Here is a 17,164-nt window from a genome sequence, read left to right as displayed (position 1 = left end):
GCTTTCCTTTCCGGAAAAAAGTGTATCCCAAACCCATTTCCATTAATTGATCTTCGTCACTCAGGCATGTTTCAGACAATGCTGCAATGTCTATGCTGTACCTAGCAAACTCTCTTGCAACAATAGCTGTTCTGTGCTCAGGTCTTTTACTATCTAGGATATCTAACAAAGTTCTCACATTCCACATAACAACAGTTAGGTTATTCCTCTCCTAATGAAATTTTGATTTTCTTTGTTTCATATTTTTCAATTTTTCTTTTGGTTTCCCTTGCAAATATGGAGCAGCTGCCGACCACAGGAAACTGACCAGCTAATAAAAGGGTAGACAATGTTTAGGTCACCTTTTCTAGATCCTTCCCAAGTTTATGGGTGAGCAGTGTATCCCTAGAGAAGGCTGCTCAGACACCAGATCATCTACCCTATAAGCGATTTTGTCAACGATATTAGATAAATCACCGGTCACCTATGTGCAGATTTGCAGCTATGCACTTCCAGCCCGCCAACACTGTGAACATCACCACTCGCCATAGAATGTTTGGAAAGATATTTGCATGTAATGATTGCAATACAACATGATGATTGCAACACATATTGTACCCTCTTGAACCCTACCACTGATTGCACAGTGACAAACCAAAGTAGTAAGATGACTAATTAGTGGCAGGGTGTGCGTGTTTTTTTGTCATAGTTTAACCTCTCTGGCAGCTGGACATATACACATAAGCATGCAAATATATATATATATATATATATATATATATATATAGTTCTCACAGTATAGTAACCCTCCAGAACTTGAGAAGGAGGCTAACAGGTATTACACCTTGCCCAAGGGTGACCTGGAACTATGCAAAGCAGAAGCATTCATTTCTCTGAGATATTATGTATACCCGCATGCATACATATATATATATATATATATATATATATATATATATATATATATATAATCGCAGTGTTGGATTATGCATTTTAAATTTCATTTGTTTTAGCTAACAGAAGATATATCTTGGGTTTTTTTTTTTTTGTTTTAATTATTGCCAGGGTGAGATAAATTGCAGAGAAAGAGAGGGTGAATCTGTAACAATCTGACGTAGGGAGAAAGAGAGAATGAGTCGAATAAAAGGCTCAACAGGTCTCAACATCCCCTCCACCTCGTAAGGATGAGTCAGCCATTTGATAATATCACACGGTAGTGGCGGACTTCCTAACCTTTTTGATTCCAGGATGCTTACTGCTAAAAATGGACAAGAGAAAAAAGAGAGGCAAGCAAAATATGGATGAAAAAGGAGGAAGAAGAAAAAAAGAAATACTTTTTCTTCTTTTTTTCTTTTTTTTTTTTTTTTTGTTTGACACTTCTCAACAAGCAGTCATGGCAATCAGACAATGAAACCCTGTTCCGGGTAGTCAACAAAAATGAAGGCTCTAAGTTTGGTGGGTAATGATGAACTTAATGAGCAAACTTGTTTACCATAGACAAAGAAAAGGAGCAGAGAAGAAAGGATATTAACAAAATAACCCAAAACAAAAACGTGACTTGCAAAACTGATAAGTCAACATTTAAATTGATCTCGATAAAGATTGTGTTGTTGGAAAGACTGCTTTCATCGAAAGACATACTGGTGAATTCAAGAGGCAATAATTTGCCAATGTGAACTGAAAGTTTGAAAGAGCCTCCCCGTTCCCTCTTGTTCAGTGCAATATGTTGAACCCAGAAGACCTTTTTTTCTTTTTTTTTTTTTCTTTTCTTTTTTTACCTTAAATTTTTTTGATTTTGCTACATGAGCACCTTTAGTTCCAATGTGAAGCATGATCATAACACACACACACACACACACACACAGAGTTATGATACCACGAAGAAGTCTGTAGATTACTATACATGCCCTCTCTTCATCAGATACATATTCTTCTGGTGTGTATATATATATATAATTATTTTATCTTTCTCTATTATTTATTTTTATAGATTTCTCCCTATATTTTTTCTATTCTTTTCTATATTTTTATTTGTCACGTTTTTCTACTATATGTTCAGCCTCTATATACCTATACTATATCTTTATTTTTTTTTATATTCTTAGCTGCCATTTTATATATATATATATATATATATATATATATATAACCTTGCTCTTTCTGGGAAGCATTAAGCTTTGAAATACCATGGTCTAAAGAGTTTTCTTTAGAGTTCATGTTTTTCCTTTTTGATTTGATGGTTTTTGAACTTTCATTAATTACTTCCTTCTATGTGCATATTAGTTCCCACTGTCAATGATTGTTGAGCACTTTTCGCATTTTTGGCTCCATATGAGAAGTGACTTACCATCTAGGCAGGCAACTGGATTAATAATTATTTTTTCTTCTGCTTACCTATACAAGCACTCTGTTAGTCACTTTACTCAATCTAATGAGTGCTTTTAGCATGAAATTCAGTCATTGGGTGGGTTATACGAGGGCAGCAATTATTTGGGTCATTACTCGCTCCGTCCTTCTTACATTAAGCATTTCTGTAACGATCATTCATTGTACTAATTTATTTGAATTGGTTCAGTGAATTGTAGTGACATTCACTTTTTTTATTTCTGTCATGAAGTAATTGAATTGCATACATCACAAAAACTGATCCTCTTAACACATTGGGACACATTTATATTCAATTACTGCCTTTAATTCGACTTAGTTATGCTGATGTAATGAAAACAAGAATTTAAATTATTTCGCTAAACATGAATGATCTTCACAGTATTCTAAACAGTCTTTTTTTTTCTTTTTTTTTGTATATAATTCTACTTTTGTACAATTGTTTAAAATGTATGCATTGCCTTAAATAAGTTTCCAGACTTATTTTGTAGAGGAATTTAAAATTGTTGTAGAGTCTTGAAAATTCAGTATGTTATTGCTATACATCTTATGAGATGATTGACCAACTTTTATGATTTCAGTTTCAAATAAACAGCTACAGCAGGAACTGGAATACACTTTACTAAAGCTTGATTGTTACAGCTGGTGAATTTTAAAAATGCAATCTGGACGTGAGGAGACTTTAGAAGAATGATATACAATAAAATTCTGTTTTAGACTTGGAAAAAAATACAACAGAAATGTATGGAATGCTTTTACCATCTAGCACGAATCAAGCATCAGTTTGTGAGTGGCATGAGAGATTCAAGGAAGGCAGGGACGATGAGAGATGTGGGAGGAGTAAGGAAGTCAGAACACCAGAGTTGATTGGTCAAATAAAGACTTTCATGGATAAGGACCATCATGTGTTTGTAGAGACAATAAGTGCACAGTTTGATGTCAGTGTGGGAACTGTAAACACAATTATTTGCGGGGTATTGAAGATGCAGAAGATTTGCGCAAAGTTTGTCCCAAGGATCAGACTATTTGACCAAGATGGGCATCAAGACAGTTCCTCACCCTCTGTAGAGTCCAGACCTTGCTCCTTGTGACTTTTAGTTATTCTCTAAGCTCAAGGAAAACCTTAGGCTGTTGTTGTGAGACAATTGAGGAGATGAAAGATGTGACAAGGATCATTAACACGCTCACACAAGAGGACTCCTATGGGACCTTCCAGAATTTGTTGGAATGGTACAAGTGCATTACAGCCAGAGAAGATTACTTCAAAGGAGACTAGAGTTTCATGTATGTACTATCAATAAAAGTGCCTATCCGAAAAACGTCTGGAATTGGAGGCACCACATCATTTCGAAATATCCTGTTATACCATTAAAACTAGCAAACTTTTGTTCCCCAGAATATATTTTTCTACATAGTCACCACCATTCTCAATACACTTTTGCCAAAAATTCAATGAGGCATCTCTGCTTTTGATGCATATCCATGACAGGGTTTGCTTTCTTAAAATCTCACACAATAAATATCTGCAACAGAGAGATAAAAATTTCAGGTGATAAATGCATGGGTTCAGTCATCATAACAATGAAGTTTATAATATCCTTTGATCTATTAAGGCTGAATTTAAAAAAATAGACATTTCTTTTCGCATGCCCTGTGTGTGTGTGTGTTCGTGTTCCTAATATTACTAAATGATCTCCCTGACAAAATTGTCTCTGAGATAGGTATATATGCTGATGACACCACGCGCTATAACAGGCAATACAGAAAAACAAATGAATACATATCTAAGGAAATGGCAGAAACACTAGCGGATGACCTCCTATCTGTAGTAGAATGGGGACAAAAATGGATGCTCACATTCAATGCTGCCAAGACTAAACTTATTTCCTTCAATAATTACAAGAAACCTTCTCTACCACCAATAGCAATGGCCAAAGACTCATTATCTGAAAGTACTTTTAAACTCCTCGGCCTAATTTTCACAGGAAACATGAGTTGGAACAATTACATTGAGAGCATTGCCAGGACAGTTGCAAAGAAAGTAGGCTCTCTCTACCATGCTAGAAAGCTACTAACCCCCTAAAGTACCCTGTACCTCTATAAGGCCACCATTCACCCATGTACGGAGTATTGTTGTCATATTTGGGCTGGTGCATCTGCTACTAGTCTCTCGCTCCTAAACAAGGTTCAAAAGAGTCGCCAACCTGATAGGTCCAGAACTGTCATCTAAGCTTCAGCCTCTGTCCCATCGACGAAATGTTGCATCTCTCTGCCTGTTCTACAAGTATTTTAATGGTGAATGCTCCGACGAACTGCAAGCACTTGTAGCCCCTCGACATAAATACCCCCGACAAACTCAACAAGCAGCTAAATCCCACCCCTACACAATAGAGATCCCTAAGATGTAAGAGAGCTTTCTACTCCAGTAGTTTCTTCTCCAGAACTGCTAGACTTTGGAATTCCCTTCCGGGTCCCTGCTTCCCCAACTGTACTGACATGCAGAAGTTCAAGTGTAATGTAAACCGACATCTTGCTGCCGAACTCCCTACATAGTACCCCTGTAGCTTAGGTCCCTGATAGTAGGCCCCCTACATCAAAGTGATAATTTAGATTTGTAGAGATAGCTCATAGCACAAATTTTCCTAAACAATTTTGAATTATTTACATAATCTATATCACTAATATATATATACACATGCGTATATATATGCACACACACATATATATATATATGTATATATATATATATATATGCACACATACAATTGATATCTTAATGTATGAGTTTCTGGTGAACAATATTTTTTGTTTTGTTTAGCTTTTTCTCTGAAAAAAATATTTAATAATTTTCACGTATTTAATTTGATTGTCAACAAAAAGCCGACTGATGCATGATATATTGTTGGAAATATATTGTAATGTTTGCCATACATGTTTATTGTAATCACCTCTTGAACCAAATTTGAAGAGATTCTGGTTTAAAATGAAAATAAAAAGATAGACACAGATCAATCACATAGATATGGTGAGATGAGTTATTTGTGTAAATTTAGTCTTCACTTGTTATCCAACACGAACAAGTCCTACTTTTGGTGGCACATGTTCAAATACTGTACAGTCTCATTTTTTCACTTTGTTACTTTCTTTGTTTATTCCCAACCCTGTGGGCTCAATAAAACATTTATTTAAAGGTATTACCCATTGAAGCAGCATGATAATTTTTTTTACAACAAATAAATTTTTGAATAGATTCAATGATGATATTTAAATGCACATTTTCGTTGTATTAGTTCAACTATTCTGACTACTGTTCTCATCTTTGACATTATTTTTACACCGTTTCAATTGATGTAACCTCAGACCTTCTTCAGGTACATTTTGTTAAACTTTAGAATCTCTACGGCATTTCAGCTATAATCCTTTATTTATTCGCTCTCATTCTGTCAGCCATGATCAGGTAGAAGTCTTGAGTAATTTATAATTGTATTCTTAGTATCTTCTATACTGAAGATTGAACCGTAAATCTTCAGAAAACTGATTATTTGTAGCACTTTTATCTGTTGCACAAGGACCGATTGTGCAAGTGATAAAAATAACAATCTTCTAGATACACCTGAAGATGGTCAAAGGCTACATCGACTGAAACCTTGTGAGAATAACTTAAAAGATGAGATCAATAGATTGAATAATTGAAATGATACAAATTATCAATCCTCATCTCAGAAATTCAGAAACATTTTTCATTATTTCAAAGTAATTTATTTCCTCCACATTTCTTTTTTCAGGCTGATCTAAACACAAATGCTCAAGATGAAACTGGAGCATTTTATGGTGTCACTAGTCAGTGAGTATGATTTTTTTTCTTTTTTCTTTTCCAGTAATAGTTTTGTAGTAGTCTATTGTTTACATATATATTAGAACCCCGGGATACAGCATTAATCTATTCTGGGGTTGGGATTGTAAGGTGAAATCGCCATATAGCGGGCCTAAGCAAAATTTTGTACAGTACATATTAAGAATTAGTAAAAAAAAAAATACAGTAATATGTATATATGAATATAATCAAATAACATTATAAATAACACCATAAGGTGGGGCAAATACCGTAACCAGGGTCCAAAAAAAAATATATTCCACATTGTAACCGGAAGAAATTGTATCCCGGGGTCCTACTGTATATATATTATTAATGATGGGACGATTCCAAAATGTTTCCTGATTCCGGTACAATTTTGTTCTAAATTCCTGGTTCTAATTCTTTAAAACATATTTAGCGTTGGTTGTTTTTTGTTATTTTCAAATTATGATAAAAACTTATGCAATATATGCCTATGTTTTTGCAAATGTGAAAATACACTTGTTATGGTTGATTTATGAATTTTAGTTTTAATGATAGTTTAAAAGTAATAAATATTTCAAATTTTATCATCAGTGCCAGCAATGGAAAATTAAGTTTTAAGCAAAATCAAACAAAAAATAATACATAAAAAAAAGAAGCTTTTTTTGGCATCGGAAAGTAGGCACAATGTTCCCGATTTTGATATCCTAAAAATGGTCAGGATTTTCCGATTCCTTATTTCGATAATTTGTCCCAACACTAATGTATATAATCAAATAAACTTTGATGTGCAATAAAAATTATCACCTCTTTATTAGCCATTATAATCTCCGATTTTATCAGGCATTTTTCATCCTTTTTTTATTTTCTTCTCCAGGTATGAAAGTACAGAAAACATGACAATCACATCTTCGACTAAAGTGTGCTCTTTTGGTAAACAAGTTGTTGAAAAAGTCGAGGCAAGTTTTTTGTCTAATACGTTGGAATTTCACTTTTTATTTTTAAATCATCTTGTTAATGTTTATTTTTATGCATTAATAATCTGTTTCAAAAAGAGAACAATCTACCCTGTAAATTAAATAAAAACGTTTAGTTTAAAATTTCATACAAACTCCCAAGTTTGAAAAGATGCATTCGAAGAAGATCGAAGAGTACAGCGACCAGAATGTTGTGAAAATGACAATCAAAATGAAATATTCAAATAATTCTCACATTTTCTGTAATATACCATCTCCATTGTGGTGAGTCAGAAAGGGGTTTTGGCCATGGATGTCGACCGGCCAAAAGTGTAATGCTACCCCTAGTGGTAAACCTAGGAAGGAGAGAGAGATGGCTCAATGCTTGCAACCACTTCTGGTGTCTGTTTTTTTTTTTTCTCACCTCTGTGTAACTTAAACTTTTTTTTTACTATCAATTGATTATTTATTGAAATTAAAAAATGCAGTAGTATAAAGTATTAAAATGTTTTTTTTGTTGTTTTTTTTTAATAAAATTCCCCCCCCCCCCCAAAAAAAAAATCATGAAATGAGGCAAGGTAAAAAAGTTCAGTTACATAACAAAGTGAAAGAACAATTAATATTCATTGTTTCACTTTCCTCACACATCAGAAAATAAGTATGTGGCCATTTTCCCTCTCCTTGCATTCGTCACATAATAAGCTCCCCCACCTCTGCCCCCACTGTATCATTTTACTTATTTAGTACTGTGAGTCTTAACTTCTCATTATTTGTAAATCACCCCTAGAGTGAAACCAATTCTGTGTGTATGTGTGTGTGTGTATACTTGAAATACTGGTACTGAGTTAACTAATTTTTTTTTTTTTTTTGGATAATGTGTTAGTTTCTATAATTCTTCACATATGATACAGTATGCACATTTTATTGTTATCGATTGTTTGAGAGAAGTTTGTGATGTTTGTTTCTAAATTTAGAATTTAAGAGAAACTTCGCTTTCTACAAAAAAGCAAGATGGCAAAAGGTAATTTTCTGTACTTGCAACAAATTGGGTGGCTTTAATGATGAAATAGTTTTATCAATATTAAGAGTACTTAATTAACAATGAACATACAGTGAGGATGGCAGTGAGGGATTGATTTGTCATTTTTATAAAAATGTGTGCAATACAGAATTAATAAGTTTAAGCAATTTTCCAGAAATTTTTTTTATTTTTAATTTAAATAAATGAAGTAAATGTTAAAACTCTTCTATAGCAATGAATGTGAAAGTGTTTTTTTTTTCATGCTCGTGTAGATTGGTAATGTTTTAGACCAACACATTTCAGGTGAAAACATTATTACATACTTGCGTGTCATGTCGAAATTAGTATAAATTCCCAAAATTATGAAAAATAATCCAGTAGATGTTCTAGATTAAGTTTTAAGAAAAAATAATCCACAATAATGGTTCAACATTTTGTATTTTGAAATGGCGGATTATGAAATTGATCGATTGCAGATACCTTCTGGAAATTTTTGTAAACTTTTTCACATTAAAACTATAAATCGATAAACTCAATAAATTTTATAATAATTATAATTATTACAATTTTTCTACTGAATCATTTTTTGGAATTTATACTAATTTTGACATGACATGTAAGGTCTGTAATGTTTTCACCTGAAATGTGTTGGTTTAAAAGATCCAGAGGAGACATTGTGAGCCTGTCTCCACTATATCATTATTTTCATGGTAAGTGTTCATCTGAGCTTGAATGTATCGCAACATTCAGCCAAACTTTCACAAAAAAAAAGAACACTCATCTAGCTACAACTACTATCAACAATTTTCCTTACTTCCTATCTATGCTTAAATCAAAACGCAAATTCCATGAACAAAACTTATTCCTTAGAACTACCTTCCTATGGAACTCTGTTCTGCTGACCTACTTTCCAGCTGACTACAATATGGTCATCTTCATGTCCAATATAAACAAGTTCTCGTTGAGTCATCCCCTTAAATAATCAAATTCTACCCAATTTTCACCACTAATGTTTACATTGTTCTCCCCGTAACCTTTGTGCACAGATTCACCCTTATCCTTGAGTAGTCCTTGGGCCTTGATAAGTGTTGACTCCCTTGTAAAAAAAAAAAAAAAATGGCTAATATACACAAGCACCATTTTTTTTTCATTTATCATAGCTATATCAATAATACAAAAATAGTCTTCTGAAATGCTGTATATATATATAGTAGAGACCAACGACATGTTTATGCTTAATTTGCATAGTTTTTAAACAATTTATAATACGTTAATTTTTGGTGCTATTCATTTGTAATTTTATTGTCCTATTTTCCCATATATAATATTTCTAATATTTGTATTAGTTTTAGCGATATTTTTATAATATATAAATATATTTATAATTTTAGTGATATTAAGAGTACTTAAAGTGATTTAATACAAATAAAGGATCAATTACTAAAACCGTTCTTAAAATATTATATTCATTAATTTTTAAGGGAGGTAATTTAAATGAAAATTATTAGTTTTTAAATTACAATAGATTTATATTAAAGATATGTAATGTAATTATACTTAGAATTAGGTTAATAGCAAGTTTTTACTACCTAAACGCTACCTAAAAATTGTTATGATCACTTGATTCTTTTATTTAAATCCAAATTTTAATTGCTATTTTTTTCTTTGTTCCTTCCAGACTGAATACCCACGTTTTGAAAATGGTAAATGTGTTTACCGCATCACACGCTCACCTATGTGCGAATACATGATCAACTTCATCCACAAACTCAAACATCTCCCAGAAAAATATATGATGAACAGTGTTCTAGAAAATTTCACTATATTGCAGGTAGGATGCTGACCAAATGTTTTCTTTTTTTTGGGGGGGAAGGGGGTCAAATCTTAGAGAAAAATAACGGATTCTTTATTTAATGATGTGAATTTTCTGTGAATCTTTGATTGAGTCAGTTTCCCAATTCATTTGGATCTCTGAAGAAATTTGGAGGGAACTCAAATCTTTGACAGGGACACTTATTTTATTTTTATCACCACCATAACTGCTTAATAATATTTGATTGACATCAAAATGAGAAAGAGAATGACTCCATGGATCTATCGTAAACTTGCTACATTGTTACTGACTATCCATCATCATCATGTTTTTTATCACCCCTGCAAATAGAATCTATCTGGTTTCTTTCCATTTTGTTTTGCCCCTGGGTAGGTATGGCCAAGTAGGACCTAGTTGCCTGTCAAGGTCATTTCTCCACCCATTATTTTTATTTATTTATTTTTTCTATTGCGTCGGAGTTCATTCTGTATCTTTATACACAATATCTCTTGTTTGTATATCTCGAAAGGTAACCGACAGATCTATGTTTTGCCGTATCATGGTGATGATGTTATTATAGTTCACTATTTCATCCAGGTGTTTCTTTTTCTATCGCATATACTTATTGCAAGCATAATGCATTCCATTTTGCTTTGTGTCACTCTTAGTTTTTCTTTCCAACTTGTTTTGTCTCTCACTTATTGTGGCTATATAAGATCCAGTTGACTGTTAAGGTCGTCTCTCTAACCTATTTTTGGCCTTCCTCTTGATTTTTTTCCATTGCTTTTGGGGTTCATTTTGTCACTGTAAGTGTCCGCCTGTTATCTGTATATTTCAAAAGCTAACCTGCTCATCTATGTTTAGCCATGTGTATGATGGCAATGATATTGTTTATGCCAGTTTGACTATCTGATCCAAGTGTTTCTTTTCGTTCTTGTAAATAATGCATTTCATTTTGCGTTGTGCGATTCTTAGATTTTCTATCGCTGCATTATTAAATGACCCTGTTTCGCTACCATGTGTCATAACAGGCATGATTCGGTGAGCACTTTGCATTTAATGTTTACAGTGAACTTCATGATATTGTGTACTTTGGAAAAAGATTCTCTATCCAAGCACAATTTACCTGACCCCCAAGAGACAGCTGGTTATCCTTGAATGGTTAGAGGCTCCCTTCCAATGAACAATACTATCACATACCAATATTTTAATTTATTTTTGCATGCCATTTAACCATAAGGAATTCATTGTCGTCCGACTGTTTTCTAAGGATACTGAGGAATTCATTAAAAAATTGGATAAAATTTTTTCAAAAATAAATTTCACATGGAATGCTTGAAAAAAAATATATAGCAGTTAAGGTGATGATCACAAAGAATACGGAAGTTGTTGAGAATATTTGGTAACTTTATCGCTGCATAAATGTGACATTCGCAGAAAAGAATGAGTCGCAATTGCGATATTATTGTTTCCATATCATTTGCGGTTGAATGTGCCTCTAAAATGGAAAAAGGTGAGAAAGTTCAACTGTACCATTTGCATTTGTTAATCCCTATTTATTTCCTCTACCAGAAATAGATGCAAGGTCAGTTTTTAAGGCAGAGGGTCTATCATCCTAAATAGAGGCACTCTGGTTTGAAGGGGAAAAATATTAATTACCTAGATCTAAAAGGATTTCATTTTTACTGACCCAGAACAGAAAAAAAATGTGTCACATCTGAAGCAATACTATTACCAAAAAGGAATTTGTCTTTTGAATATTTCCTATAAGTTGTGAAATAATGATAAACTTTTTATTCTTCAGTCTTTTAAAACACAAGAACATTTTGTAGGAATTTTTGATTATATGAAACTAGCAGGGAGACGCGATGTTGCCTAGGATTGAATAAGGATCAATGAATGTTCCACACTTCTAATACGTTTGTTGTCAGCGAAATCAGTGAATCGTCCATTTTTTAAGCAAATCAGTTGATTACTTGCTCTAGTCAGGGACCCACCAGGAAGCTTCACATGCCTCCCTGCAGTGACAGTCTACAATACCTGCAGTCTAAATTGCACTGCAGAGAACCTAGTTTATTTTATAAAATTATTTTTATATATATATAACGGCTTGAATTGAAGTTTAAAATGCAAAAGTCAAGTATCATGATTCAAAGCAAACATTTCAAACATGCCTGTCTTATCAAGGAACCTACTGTTGATTTTATATGCTTGGTCCTTCTGCTTGTGCTGTGATAAAACTTCTAAAAGGCACCTGTGATGTTAAGCTGTATGAGGGCGTTAACTGCGATTAAAAGGAGTGTTCTTTCTTTAATTGGATTTTTTCAATTATAGATTGTCAATAGTCATTGGAGATATTCCGATATAAAAACTATCTAAGAACATTCCCAGACACATAAATACTAAGTGCCTTTTATATACAAATAGAGATTTTTTTTTAAAAATAACTTGCCTATTATCTTTAAACACACTGACATATTGGTTCTTGTCAGATCACCAATGTTAAACAACATTGATCCTAGTCAATTGCAAATGAGTGACCACTTGGGAATATCAGACAATGTATCTGGGAAGGCAGTGACTACCCCCTCCCCAAAAACTAATGTTGTCAACTGTGAAAACTAATGTTGTCAAATGCAACTGGAGATCGCTTATAAATTTAATATTCCCTAGAAATTTACAGCCTGAAAGATGCAATCTGGCTGATGTTGAACGCTCAAGAGAAAAATCGATCTTGCTTTTCTGCCACATACTTCTCCCTGTGATGTAACTTCTTGTATATATTTGCCTAATCTCTAATAATTTATTTATTTATTTTTTTTTTTTTTTGTAATTTAACCCTATATGGAAATTTGTTTTTTAACTTTTTTTACACACATACATCCATTATAGTTACCCTCCGCTCTCTGGTTTTTAACTTCTAATTCAGATTCACCCATTAATTCCCAGGTTATCTAAATTTTTTGGTTACAGTCAACTAACATACTTTCTAATTTCTGGTGTGTCTGCTTATTGGAAGCAGTGACAAAGCAAATCAATTCCTTCACTGTTTTTCTCTCATAGCTATATCTCTCCTTGTACTTTTTGGTCCCCGATTTATCAGAGTGGGACCTATGTTTTCAGTGGTGTCCGTTATTCTGTACAATTGCCAGATAACCATCCATTAATTTTTCCTGAAATTTTGCCACAAATTGTATTTCATTAAATAGATGCACAGTAAAAAAAATTTTTTTGTGAAAATTCCCGTTGCATCCCCAGGGGCTCAAAAGAGATAAAAAATGCCCCAAAATGACACGTTTTGCCCCATAACTTTTGATTCATCCATTAGATTTTTCTGTAACTTGGCCAAAATGTGGAGTCCATTGTTCTTAATATAAATTTAGTATGGGTGACCCTGGCAAAATTCTGGTTCGCATCCTTCTGGGACTTTTAGGGCTAAAAAAGCATGCCTTTTTGGAACTCTTTTTTTCATATTACTTAAACACTTGATATGTATGTCTATATAGTGGTTTCCCATGTTACTGAATTAAAATATACATGTCTTAAGGCATGAAACTGCATCGTTTGTCCACTTTCATTGGGATTCGGCATTCCCAGGAGCTCAAAAGGGGGTCACAAATGCCCCAAAATTGCAAAAAATGATACTTTTTTACCCCATAAGTTTTGCCCCATCCATTAGATTTTTCTGAAACTTGGGAAAATGTGAAGGCAACGTTGGCCCTTCACACTTCTCACATTCATCATTTTTCCATTATTTTTTGTGACATCATCTCACATGCAGGAGAACCACACATGCACGGCTTGTTTTTATTATGTTTTTCCAATCGTTATCTTTTTTAATAATCAATGAAGTTTTTTTGGTCTTATTTTACTTAAGAATTATTGAAAATAGTTTTTTTTTTGTTTTTTTTTTTAGAATTATTGAAAACATTTTGCATTCTTTTTTTAAAGAATTATTGAAAACATGTTTAAAAATTTTGATTAAGAATTGAAAGTAGCTTTTTTTTTATTTTTTTTATTTTAGAATTATTTTGATTACAATAATTTTATTTTCATACTTTCATAAACATAAATTAAAAAAAAATTTAGTTTTATAATTTCATAAACATATATTTCTTATAAAATTTCAAATAAATGAAATGTTATTAAAAGTGCAAATAAAGACTGTGTTATCTGTATAATTTTGTTATTTTTTTAGTATATTTTTCAATGTCCTTTTCTTGTATCTTATGCTTCAATAAATCGCTTCACAATAGAAATACTGAAAACAATAAAAGTGAAGGAACTGATTTGCCTTGTCACCACTTCCAGTAGCAGACACATCAGAAGTTAGGAAGTATGTTAGCTGGCTATAACCAACTTTTTTACCATTGCATTGTAACTTTGTATAATAACTAAAAATTGGTTAGAATACACAACTTGAAAGGAAAAAGTCATTTATTTTATTTAGAAAATGAAATATTGACTCCCCTATAAATAGGACATTGGGTACATGTGATTTATTTTAGAAATCAAGAGACTATACATTCAAAATAAAATTTGCAAATTATGGTAAGAAGCAATTCACACAAAGAGTTGTTGCATTTATAGTGAATCACAATTGAAGAACTCATAAGTTCATATCATCAAACAGAATTTTAGCAAATTTCACAAGAATTTTTTAATCAGATTCCAACAACTCTTGAGAAGAATTGGATGAATATAAATGAATTTTATCCTTTTTTCAGAGTAATTAATGCTGTAGACAATACTGTTATATATCATACTTTGAGTTAATTGTGCCAAATCCAAGGGTAATTGCGCCAACTGAAAAAAGGGCTCTTTATATATGTGGTTGCCAAAAGAGCACTTTTAGCTAGTTGGCAAAATTACCCCAAAGTACGGTATTATCTGATAGCTTTTAAAAAGAAATTATTTGTTGTCCTATTTATAGGAGTTTAATGAGTTAAATCAAATTTGTATATTAGATACGAGGACTGTTCCATTTTTTATATATATATGGGTCGATCGGTAGAACTGCTGACTGTCAACGCGATGGTTCTAGGTTCAATCCTCGGCTTGGGAAAGGTGCTAGTCTAGTGGCACTGATGAGTTGTGATACAACGAAACAGGACTGTATGTTGATGACTACAAATATATATATATATATATATATATATATGCCGGATATCACCTCCAACAAAAGGATAAACTAAGGAAACATGTTTACATCGGATTGTTACCTAGTGCCTTGGAAGAATTACAATACGTATTGGATCTTTTTACCTCCCTGCTACCAAGAACTTTCATTTCAGGATCTATCATACATTTTGGATCTGAAGCTCAATATCCTTTTTTTATTCTGCATCAATATCTAATTTCTTTTATTCTATATAACTAAAATGATTTAAAAACTTAATTTTTCTATGTTTATTACCTTTAGCAAATAAGGTGTAAACCATTTATAATATTTGCTAATATTTTCCTCTGGGGTGATGAATAAGCATTGAAAACTTATGGGTTAAGGAAATATATTTATTAAACTGTATTCTTTGTTTTGCATACAATAAAAATTCTATATTTGAAAATTTAACCGTTTAATATCATAAAATTGAAATTCGTAAATTAATGAGTTATTTTATTTTTCAGGTTGTTACTGATCGAGATACCCAAGAAACATTGGTGTGCATTGCATATGTATTTGAGGTGTCAACCAGTGAACATGGGGACCAACATCACATATATCGGCTGGTCAAGGAATGAATGGTTCACCTCCATCATGATTATATAACACCCACCACTACCACCAACAATAACAACAATTAGCATGTGCTTGACCACAACTGCTGCAAGGGAAGAAGAAGAAGGGGGGGGCAGGAAGAAACGCGAATCATCTTCATCTCTTTGTATGTAGTTATGCAAACCTCTGAGCACACGTAACAACAAAAAACAAATCCCATTTATATATATTTGTAAGGAGCAAAATAATAACAAAACACACACAAAAAAAAAAAGATGGCCTGAAAGTTTTGTCAGCTTTTGAATCATTGAACAATTGACATTCAATCGAGAACAGGATCAACTGGCTTTTCATATCAGCTGGCTCTGTTTTTTTTTTGTTTTTTATGGTTTTAGCGTGTGTGTGTTTGAACAAACATGGACGATTTGGTATCACAGGGAATTTTTTTATGATAAAACTTTTGAGTGTGCATGCGTGCGTGAGAGGACATTGTGTGAGGGAAGGGAGAGTAGAGAGAAGTAAAAAAAAATATCCTGTCTCAGATGTTTGTATATCATATTTTTTTTTTATATTATTATTCTCAATCACCTTCTCTGATCTTTCTCTTCTCAAAGACTTTCCATCTGCTCCATCTTGTTTTTGTTTTTTACATCCCCTGCCCCTATTTTCCACCTGTCATTCCTCCCCTGTTGGGGGGGGGTCTCATTATTGAACATTTAAAAAAAAAGAGTAATTAGTACTGTAAGTTTGGGGGGGGGGTCCAAAATCTTTCTTTCTGCATTTCTTCCTAGAATGACACTAAAAAAAAAAATTCTTTTTAATTAGAAATGGTTCTTTTCTTTCTTATCTCTCTTTTTCTCTTTCCCCACCCCCTTATTTTTTTTTATTCATCAATATCCTCCACACTCTAACTTGTTATTTTTCTTTTTTTTGTTTTGTTTTGCACATCCCTCCCTTCCACTTCCCATTCTTAAATATAGTCTCTTTTACAAGTACTCTCACCGCTACTAAAACGCTTTTTTCTCCTATTCTCTCTTTCTCTCCCTCCTCGTTTTAATTTACAACTGCTGCTTACTTTTGTTTACAATTCCTGCTCTTCATTCATTGTGACAAATAAGCAAATAATTTATAAAGGATGTCAAGCTTAAGCATTATCAAATCTCATCACAAGTTTAATTTTTTATCATGTCTCACTGTTATGTAAGCGTGACCCTCTGACTCAACGAATGTCATAATCTGGACAGAGTACACCACGTGCCTTCTCTCATCTCTCTAATAAATTTTATTTTTAACATAAATTTTTTAAAAATTACTTTTAAACTAAGGCTCTGACTATAAACACTTTATATTTTCAAATCAGATGACAAATTATTACCAGTGATCATCTCGGACAGTTATTGGGGATATATATATATATATATATATATATATATATATATATATATATATATAG

At 32.7% G+C, this 17,164-nt stretch overlaps 1 protein-coding gene across 22 annotated transcripts in view; it reads left to right on the top strand.

Annotated features, from left to right (window-relative positions):
• The window catches only part of LOC145239782 (transcriptional enhancer factor TEF-1-like), a 258,906-nt gene extending 242,654 nt beyond the window's left edge, over positions 1-16,252 (top strand). For all 22 annotated transcript variants that reach the window (XM_080103264.1, XM_080103266.1, XM_080103260.1 and 19 more), the window contains 4 exons: positions 6,150-6,208; positions 7,080-7,161; positions 9,858-10,010; positions 15,621-16,252. In XM_080103264.1, the coding sequence (XP_079959390.1) occupies positions 6,150-6,208; positions 7,080-7,161; positions 9,858-10,010; positions 15,621-15,734 (408 nt within the window). In that variant the 3' untranslated portion in view covers positions 15,735-16,252. The remainder of the gene's footprint in view (positions 1-6,149; positions 6,209-7,079; positions 7,162-9,857; positions 10,011-15,620) is intronic.
• Positions 16,253-17,164: the final 912 nt, after the last annotated feature.

The sequence above is a fragment of the Euprymna scolopes genome, chromosome 19 (genome assembly GCF_053919585.1).
Source record: "Euprymna scolopes isolate OS-2025 chromosome 19, ASM5391958v1, whole genome shotgun sequence".
Lineage (NCBI taxonomy): Eukaryota > Metazoa > Mollusca > Cephalopoda > Sepiida > Sepiolidae > Euprymna > Euprymna scolopes.
The sequence above is the reverse complement of the archived record's forward strand: the minus strand, read 5'-3'. Positions and strand labels throughout refer to the sequence as shown.